This window comes from Haliotis rubra, unplaced genomic scaffold (genome assembly GCF_003918875.1).
Source record: "Haliotis rubra isolate DU_JTF1 unplaced genomic scaffold, ASM391887v1 Scf289, whole genome shotgun sequence".
Classification (NCBI taxonomy): domain Eukaryota; kingdom Metazoa; phylum Mollusca; class Gastropoda; order Lepetellida; family Haliotidae; genus Haliotis; species Haliotis rubra.
Window position 1 is genome coordinate 9,563 of NW_025766956.1, and position 10,755 is coordinate 20,317.

General features: G+C 36.6%; 1 protein-coding gene across 1 annotated transcript; it reads right to left on the reverse strand.

Moving 5' to 3' along the window:
* Nucleotides 1-7,142: 7,142 nt before the first annotated feature.
* Nucleotides 7,143-10,394, reverse strand: LOC124281711 (hybrid PKS-NRPS synthetase pytA-like). Its single transcript, XM_046717660.1, has 2 exons — nucleotides 7,572-10,394; nucleotides 7,143-7,153 (listed from the first exon to the last, which is right to left on the reverse strand). Exon 1 carries the CDS (start codon nucleotides 10,307-10,309, stop codon nucleotides 7,574-7,576), a length of 2,736 nt encoding a protein of 911 aa, XP_046573616.1. The 5' UTR covers nucleotides 10,310-10,394; the 3' UTR covers nucleotides 7,143-7,153; nucleotides 7,572-7,573.
* Nucleotides 10,395-10,755: the final 361 nt, after the last annotated feature.

Here is a 10,755-nt window from a genome sequence, read left to right on the forward strand (position 1 = left end):
AATTATTTAAATGTAATATTCATATTCGATGGCTCCTAAGCTTGTTAGTCGTACATCTTTGTAATGGCAAGTACAAGCTTGCTGGCCATGAGTGGCCGTCTAATGTACGCCACAATTCGTTCTGTAGAGAATCGTTTCTTATTTGTGCCAGAAATCCTGTTCGCCAAATCAATGTTTCAGGGTTTGTCTAAGTTTATCAAAGTGATAAATTTGCAAGATCTGCGTCTCTTCAGGCTCCCCAAACCAAGCTGACATGTCATGATGTTTGCTGACAAGCGGAAGCTTAACTCCTAAATCACTCACAAACTCGAAGTACATTAAGAATGATTTCGAGTCTCGTGAAATTCAAATTAATAAAACCAATTGAGTATTATCATTACATCGCCAGGATTTGATGCTGACTTTAAATGAAGGCAAAACGTATAAAGAATGCAATATCTATCTTGCAATTATATCTAAATGTCTTTTTCCTTTTTACTAAACTAATCAAACAATTTTCACAATGTTCCCTAAAACCAAACGGAATATGTTTAACATGAAATTTTAAAAAACGGGTATTCCTTTGCACTGGCGTTCTATATTTAGATTAAGGCATGCGACATATAACAATTTCAGAACACATGTAAAAGGTATGAGGTAAGTCACAAATTGCCTGTACATGTATACATGTATAGGTTAATTAATTAAATGTTAACTCTTATGCGTGTAGATAGGATACAATCCTATTGTACCAAATGGGGAGTAGCAGTAAATCTTAGCAAAACCAAAGTTATGGTTTTTAGAAATAATGGGTTTTTGCAAAAAATTAAAATGGTTTCTTGGTTCATCTTCCTTAAATGTAGTTACTTATTACAAATATTTAGGTGTTATGTTTCTTCTATACTGACGTGGTCTGCGGCATGTAAGTAATTCGCTACCCAGGCAAACACATGCATTATGCCCCCTTTATAATTTATTCAAGAATAAACAGATTTGTATCCTTCCTCACAGCGAGTTCCATTTTTGAAGAAAATATTGTGCCTGTTATCCTAAATGACTCTGAAATATGGGGTGCTAAGTATTATCTTGTGATTGAAAAGGTCCATACTTCATATTTTAAACATTTTTAAGGTGTTGGTAAGTTTGCTTCTAATAAGGCAATCCTTGGTGACATTTTTGTAGACAGACAATTAAGGGTAATTAAATATTGGATTAAGTTACTAAGAATGTCTCCAGATAGATATCTACATCAGTGTTATATAATTCTGAAGACACTTGATGATAAAGGCAAGAATATTTGGGTTTCAGGTGTTAGGAATTTAGTATTTGTAACCGGCGTTTCATATGTATAGATATCTCAAGATGTGGGGGATTCAGAATTGCTTCTATTTTCATTTAAACAAACTTTGAAGGATATATTTTGTCAACAATGGCACTGTGATATTTGTTCATCGCTCTACCTCAGTAATTATAGTAAGGTGAAACCATTGTTTCAAACGGAATGATATGTAATGCGTTTACTCCACAAGAATTTAGTTAGAGCTTATTGTAAATTCAGAATTTCTCTGCATAATTTTAATGTAAATGTATGTCGCAGGTCCAAAAATAGTGATATCATGGACGCTATTTTTACAAACTCTCCTTTTATTAGAAGGAGTGGGCGAATATCATGTCTTATTAATGTGTGAAACATATTCTAATTTAAGGTATAAATATCTCCCTATGGTGCAGGATAGATTCAAACACCGCCAGATAATGCTAAATCTTTTAAACTCTGATACTCGAGATCTGATACATGCTGTTCCTGTATATATTTTTTAAAATGTGTTTGTATTTAGAAATGTGTAAACATTCACCTGACGAAGGGACAAGGAAAAGCCCAGAAACGTTGTGTATACAATAAAGAAGAAGTTGACTACCATAATATTTTGTCTTAGAGTAAAAAAGTAATCGAATTTCAATATCTGAATCACGTGGCAAATGTTAATTTGTTATCTGCATTCGTACCAGGGGCCTTGAGCCTGAAGTACTGAAATAAACTGTCTGTGTTGATATTGAAGAATAGAGGTCCAGTAGTGGTTGCTAATGAACATCGTATGTACCTTTGTGAAAGTAAGAGATAAAGAAATGCAGTTAGCAGTGGATTAAAGAAAAAAATCTGAATGTAGTGTTCAAAACGTCATTTAATGTAATGATGAAAGTGAGTTAACTGCCCTGGGGAGCATGGGTGGGAGTTTGAAAATGTGAACAAATGAATGAAATTTATCAATTACACGCTCCATACCGCACAAGAGGTCACGTTAGACATCTAAGCACCAACCGGATACAAAAGGTTGAGTTCATCATTACGGACGAGCCCCTATTTGTATTTTCAACAAATATTTAGCCCTTTAGTTCTATAAAGCAAAGATTTGTCTCCCAGACAACCATTTGTATTCTAATTTTAGTGTTTTGTGTTAATATTTATATCTGATTTCAGTGACTTTGATCTGCTCAGTGATGTGAGAGGCATAGAGGTTCGAGCAGCACAGGAACGATATATGAAAGGCATTTAGTAAAATGGTTCGAGCATGCAAGGAAGGATTACGATATATGGATATCATGATTTACTTTCACGAAGATCGATGCTCAATGAAGTTGTTCATCCATGAATACAGACAATCGCCATTTAGAATATTGCTGAGTTCGGGTCAAACTCAAATTTAACAATGTTTATTTGGGATAAGACTTTCTTAGTAAAGTACAGATTCTAGTACTTTTGTTAGGTTGGTTTGGCGATTAGGTGCCTGACTCTGAGGCTGTGGGTTCGAATCCCGGATGGGACTCAACCCAACAAAAGTATTAGAATCTGTACTGTACTAAGAAAGTGTAATCTCAAATATAACATATGTTACTTGTTCATCCATGTATTGTAATACTTCTGTGATGTTAGACACATACTCTATTTAAAGTATTGACCAAACATCACATAGCCACGAATGTAAAGTGGAACGAAACTGGAGATTGAGAACATCGTCAAGGAATTGTGGTGTCGGTGTACATACATATTAAACCAGGTAACACTTTCTTAACTGTGATGTAGTGGATAGAGCGTCTTTACATTCAGCGGAAGGTCGGTGGTTCTCAAACATGACATGTTTAACCTCATGTCTACGTTATCTCATTACACCCAGCTCTTATAAACATACATGACATCTTTTTTTCATTTTAAAAAAATATTTTATGGAATCATAACATGACATCAACGCCAGAGAATAACTGCCCTTCATGATCCTTTGAACAGTTTCCATAAGGCGTAACAATAGTAATGAAAATTTCATGCGTGTAACAATAAAATTCAAAAGTGACAGGAGGTGCTCGCGATATGCATTGCGTCATCACAGAGATTCGCTACTTCACTGATTTTAAACGTATGGAAAGAGTCCATATATACAAATATCATTAATGTGCATTATCTATCAACACATAAATATATAAGAAAGAGGCACAATACAATCATCATATTTATTTTACCAAACATCATACACGTTATGCCTAAACTATTTTGAGACATTTACCAGAATGTACCTCCTATTGCCATTTTTAACAAATTAGAAAATTAATGCATTTGTGTGATGTAGGCTCGTACATTTATGACAATATCCATATTTCAACAAACGAGGGTTAGATGGATGAACGTGGACATACATGTTTACCTGATATTTGATAAGGTCATCTTGAATCCAAAGAATATGCAGTCGGGTAAAGGTATTAGACACCAGATATATAAGGGCAAACAAACTGGGGATGAGCGTAGGGATTCAATTAATGTTAATTACGTCCATTATCGTCTCACTAATTAGAAGATGAATGTTGGTAAAATGTCATATCCACTCTTGAATGAGAACAGATTGATTTAGTATATTTATCATTCATAAATATGTGTTAAATTCGAATGCATGATCATAGCGCTACATAAACATAAAATAAAATGAGATAGAAAGAATCTATTAATGAAAGTGACAATCGTCCGTAATAATTGTATTTTAGCATGAAGGAGGTTTTTTAGATATTTAGGACTGCTTTGAAACAGTACAATAACTTGTTTTGTAGGTTGTTTCTTTACATTTTGAGTTGGGTATTTGGGTGGAGTCTAAAATAGTAATAAAATATTACTCAGAAATGAGTGTCAACAAGTCAAGTGCCATATCAAATCCGCGCAGGCTATTTATTTTTGAAGTCATCCTCCTCACTTTATTGAATTTATGTAAAGTGTGCTGAGATGGACACAATTTCTGCAGACATCTAAACATGAACAAGTAGTATAGAATTTTCGAGTTTTGATAGTAGGCAGTTGCAGTTTTTAGGAAACAATATTTTGACAGAGGTCAATAGCAGCTAGCAAAGTTCTTAATACACTATAGAGTTTACAGCTAGTCTCTTTAGCTTGTACAGTCATAGTTTCATACACTTTGAGCCCCATTAACCACGAAGAAAAGATAATGCCTATATATTCATAATAAGTCACAGTTTTCTTTTCAGTCTCAGCCATTATTATCATTCTCTAATCCCCATTTCAAACTATAGACAGAAACATCCCTTTTTCATTTAGAAACCAATCACAGAGAAGATCTATCAAAAGAAGATCATCTGTAACTGACAGTAACAATTGTTTCAAGAACATATTTACCTCTAGCAGCCCTCTGCTTAAACCCCAACTAACTCATTTATAACGAGAATAAATAGAAATGGGCTCAACATGTGCTAAATACATCTGACCTTCTATAATCAGATTTCACACAAACCTGTAGCTTTGAATATATGTCACTTAAATCGTTAAATATATATCTTCCCACCTATTCCTTTATTGGGCAAAATAAATAACAATTTCTGTCTATTCTGTTAAGACTTTCTTCCCTTTTAGGACATAGCGACTGAAGGGTAAATGTATTATCCACGGAATCCACCCAGAGAATCTAAAATATAACAATCCCTTTCATCCAAATTCTAACCTCCAAAAAATAGACTGATAGAAGAATAATGATATGGACGTAACTGATAATTGACAATTGTGTAATCTCGAGATATGTTTTGGACTGCTTAGATAAAGGTCGACGTCCATATGGCTGCATGGAAAAATATCCTCTCATGAATAGTGAGTAATGCATAAGTTACATGGGTTGTTTTTATTAAACACCATAAAGAATAAGGCACATGTATGGACTGCCGTTTAGGACGTCTAGAACCTATCTCAAATGTTGAATGTATTTGAACAGTTGCCACGTTATTTATATAATTAATAATACGTGATAAAATCATTTACAGCCGATATACCAACGTTGGTAAAGTGACTGAAGCATTTAGTTTCATGAACTGTACATAGAGTGCTAACACCATAAATCCCATCTTACAAACATGAAAATTATCGGCTAATTTTGTGTGCTGGCGATTAAGTACTAGAATCTGTACTTTACTAAGAAAGTGTAATCCCAAATATAACATATGTTACAAAATATCAATAATATCATAAAATATGAACATTCTGGTTGTAAAAGTAATCTACGTCATCAAATGTACTAGAATACACTGTATACAAATATGGGGGTACGTATACAGGGGTTGATGGTTTGTGTCAACAAGAAAACAGTAATTCAATAAAGAAAGAATTATACATAGATCAACACAACAAGTCAATGAACAAATAACAGTGTTCAATGTAACATTCAGGACACTGAAAGTGCAAGTTTGCCATTCACCCGTTGCATGTTTGAAACCATAATGTATATGTTTGACTAACTAAACCAAGATATAAAGTATAGCTCCATTGCAAGTGTGAGCAGTATCCACAGTTCAATTCAGTTATTATCTTAGACTTGGTTGACATAGCATACCTGAGTTTCTACGTTAGTGAATGCACACAAAGTCAATATACTTCCAAAGTGACTTTCGTCTGCTTGTGATACCACTTGTGATACCACCAATTTCAAAATGACACATTACACTCCATATCTCTGCTCTGTCAGGATATCATAAACATTGACGAGAAGGTTATGTATATGTTTAGATTTGAGACACCACCTTCCACATGTAAGTAGAAGTATATGAAAATAGTCATAAAATAAGAACATTCTTGTGTTTACAAAAATCTCCATCTGATGTAGGACATACAAACATTTTGTGTTCAAAATATATCATGTACACGAGAAGACAATGTGCAAATAAGAGTGTCCTGTATAATATTCAAGACACTAGACGGGGAGCTTTATAACATACCAATGCAACGGGTAACATATATAACGTATCACTGCAACATGTATGTATGTATGTATGTATGTATGTATGTATGTATGTATGTATGTATGTATGTATGTATGTATGTATGTATGTATGTATGTATGTATGTATGTATGTATGTATGTATGTATGTATGCATGCATGCATGCATGCATGTATGTGCCTGCGTGCGTGAGCATGCATGTATGTTTGTTTGTTCAAGGCTACAATCGTGATACATAACATAGCTATAATACAAATGTGTACAATAATATTCATGTCATAGTACAGATCCAGCTGAACACCTATTACAAAAATACATAGGAAAAAGTACATATGTGAGTTTCTTACCTCACTTGATATTAATTCCATGACATTAACGAACACGAAGTATATACACTTTCAGCGTATATGAAGCGTTTTCTTTAGTGGGTCTTACCCATCTGAGGCTGTTTGATGCTTTCTATCCACTCTCTTTCAACATTGTAGTAAAATATACCCATGCATTTGAAGCAGCATCGCTATTCTTTTACAAAGTAAATGCCAGCATTATTGATGTGAGAGAAAACAATGAACTAACAATGTAGTCAATGCCTATGGTATATGCTACAACTTCACATATTGATTGAAGTACTCAGTCAGAAACGTGTTTTCTTGTCTTGAAGTTGTGTGATGTATGGTTTAGAGTGTAGTGTCCGGACTGTAATCTGTGGATTTGCTACAGTGTCCTCAAGTAAGCCCAAAAATGCGTTGAGGATCATATGGATGCGTTTCTCTGTGAAACAATCTTTCCGGGCATACAAGACAATGGCTATTGTCTTGGACATTTTCCTGTTGAGGATGTCAAAATAAAGTTCTGTGTTAGGGCCAAACAATGCTTTCACCCGAACAGTGGCACCAAAGTCACCACGCATATCGTTTCCTTCACCCATGTTCCTCATCTCATCACTCCCAAATGTGACAAAAGACGTCATTACATTGTTGTAGTCATCCTCTGGAAGGAAATGCATCAAATCCCCAAAAGGAAATATTCCATTCTCTATGCACTTTTCAAGCATGGCACTGTTCTCTCTGAGAAATGTAACAACTGTCAATTTGCCATCATCTGTTACTTCACAGGACAGTGGTGTAAAATTGACACCTCTTCCAACAGATGTTGTTAACTTTGGGCTAAAGATTCTTTGATCAACGTATGTTGACATGGCAAATTTCTGACCATTTGCTCTGGTTGACCACAGCAATTGAACGAGCCCTACAAGGCACTTGAACCGTGACAACCCTTCTTTGTCAGTGAAAGATTTCAACTTCTGGAACAGATCAGCTGATACAATTTTCTGTACACTTATACTGTCCATTTGTGGTGTGGATGACACGGCCCTGTCTGCAAAGGAAATGTATGGAACTGTTTCAAGTGTTTTTTCCAAAATTCCTTAATGTGTTCATATCTTGGTTGAAGGATTGTCCTTATTTCTGGACCAATGGACATATCTGGAGAACTTTGTACATCGCCCAGAGACTGTCCCTGTGAGAAAGCTTGACCTATATTCATGAAGTCGTTTATGAAGATTGTAATTGCCTGGTGGTCAAAGCCAATTCTATGAAAGACAATGATGAGATGTGGGGGATTTCCTTTCACAAAGACAAATCGTATTGGTCCTTGGCGATCAAGATAAAAACGCTCCTCTGTGAGACGTGATACGTCAGGACGGTTTGTCAGATCACCTATCCTGTAGTCAATATCAGCCCCGGCACTCAGTATTGATTTTCTTGCTTCTCCATTCACAACATGAAAAGCTGTCCTACACGTCGGGTGTCGTCTGACGTTTTCGTGGAGGATCTTCTTGATAGACTTTGGTTCAGAAACATCAAGCAATTCCAGTTCCACGATCATTAAATGTGATATATGATTTGGATCTCTCATGTAGTTGTCAAAAACAAACTGTTCTCCTGGGAGAAGAACTGCGTCAGATTCTGATGAATCTTTGACTGGAAGAGACTGCTCATGTTTCTGATCACCATTCCTTTTGATCATCCAGTCATCATAAATGTACTTTGAGATTTGAGACACCGATGCGTTTTCAACATTCAATTTTGTTGATGATAGCTGAACGTGTGTGTCATCCATGATTTTCCCAGTAATTTGCATGAAATTCATTGAGTCAACTCCCTGATCTCTGGTTCCCTGCTCCACATCTAGAGAGGATTCGTCAAGCATAGCTACATCAATAACCACAGCCTTCACGTACTTCACAAGTTTGGGTAGAACATTTTCCTTTGACATTTTCTTCATCTCCTCAAAGTTAAATGTTTCCACATTACTTGGTGAAGCTGAAGACATTGCTGCCTTAAATGGAGACAAGACCGATCTAAATCGAGACTCCAGTTCCACATTGTTCTCTCTTTGGAGGCTTTGTCCAAATTTTACCAACTGGAGACCGCACATAATGATCTGTGGCTTATTCAACATAAGGATGTGTGTGAGGCAGTCAGGTATACTTCTCTTGTGTATCAGAACGTATCCAAACGATTCCATTTGTTTTATATGTCTTTCTTGCAGCATGCCCATATTCAGAGGACCCCAGTTTACAGTCTGACCACACTTGCCATTTTGCCTCCTGACATGAGCTAGGGCATCCATGAATCCATTCCCAGCACCATAGTTTGTCTGTCCAGCATTTCCAAAGACAGATACTACTGATGAAAACAGCACAAAATAGTCCAGTGGGAGATGCTCTGTCAGGATATGCAGATTCCAGGATCCAGCAACCTTGGGAGAAGAAGCTGTCTTGAACTTGTCTCTCGTCATTTCTAAAAGAATTCCATCCTTTAGAACAGCAGCTCCAAAGAATACTCCTTTCAAAATATAGGCAGGGAAACGGGTTCCTAGCTTCTTCAAAGCTGATCCTATTTCCTTGATATCTTGAACATCAGCTGACTGAGATGTAACAATGCATCCATACATCTCGGACACATGCTTCATTTCATCTTGTTTGTTTGGATCTGGATTACGTCTGCTGATAATAGTAATGCACCCAGCACCTTTGGATGCCAGATACAAGACACATTCCCATCCTAGTCCTGTCATTCCACCCACAACAAGGTACATTCCCCTTCTGTCAAACAAGAGAATCTCAGGTACCTTTAACTGTGTTGTGGTGACGCTGTTGTTCTCTTGCATGTTGAACTCCCATGTTTCTAGGATTTCTGCGATGTTAATAGGAGCACTCTGGTGGTGATTCAAGGCAATGTCGTTGCAGTCCCTGAATGAAATGCATATCTTTGTGATATTCTGTTTATTTTTCTTTATCCATGTGTATAGCTTTGGAATATGTTCATCCATTTGACAGAAGGCTAGGAACTCTTGGGTCCTGACAATTGCTATATTCAGTCTTGGCTTTACAGACTTTAGCAAATTTATCACTTTGAGTGATATCAGCTTCTCTAAGGATATAAGCTGTTCAAGACAGTCCCATGCAAGGACAATCTGTTGTGCTAGTTCTGTTGTAATTTGAGTAGTTGATATGAGAACATGATGTCCTGTGTGGCTTGGTATTTCTTCTGGAGTCAGTAAAGAAACTGTCCTGGTTGGTTTTGAGAGCAATATGATTTCCATCACTTCTGCATATTTCCTTGTCTGGTGTGAGTAGAGTATAACCACATCTTTCATGCTGCACTCACCACACATTCGCCATAGACAGTACAGCTTCAGCATAAATCCTGTCTCAAAATGACCTCCTAAGTGTTTGACATTCAGTGCAAATTTCATTGGGACATAGTGTTCATATCTCACCTGTTGTGGATAGCAGGTAATGTACATCTTTCTTCTGCTATGTCCGTGTGCAAAGCCAGTTGATTCAAATGTGACTACAGGATTTCCCTTGCTGGTTCCCATGTAGCCTCCATTGTCAAGAGGATACAGAACTTGTTCAGACAGGAATTTAGAGTGAACTGCTACACACTGTGCAGAAAGCAAAATGTCATCTTTGCCCCTTTCTTGCATGTTTCTTGACATTGTAAAGAAAGGCTGTGATATTTCTTCAGAAGACGTTGAATAGAGGACAGTGTCCAGACTGGCCATCTTTCTGTCCAGTCTAAATGGCGGTGTTGAGTCGGGTTCCTTTTGAAACGTCTGTCCATACAATCGTCTATGAAGGCTTTCGAATTCAGCATGACCTGTGACATTCAAGACTTGCGAGATTTCAGACATTATGATAGTTGCGTCGTATTGGTCCATGTTACCAACATTGAGATCCAGTGATTTTACTTTTAGCCTTGTGAATTCCCTTCTAATACATCTGATATATGCCCGTATACTTTCGTGAATGCAAGCAAGGGCATGAGATTTTCTATCTGGGCTTTGGTAGTCTAATGGTGTTGCCATTGTGACAATGAGCAAGGGTGTCTTGATGGCATGCTGTGACATTTTAAGTATAAGAGATCTTAAAGGCATGATCTTCTCCTCCAATTCTTTCTCCATTTCCATTCCATTGTCAACAAAGTGAGGCTTGGATTGAAACATTACTA

Bases quoted from the DNA above. Each gene is read 5' to 3' on its own strand.
- LOC124281711 (XM_046717660.1), bottom strand. From the start codon at position 10,309: ATGGCCAGTCTGGACACTGTCCTCTATTCAACGTCTTCTGAAGAAATA.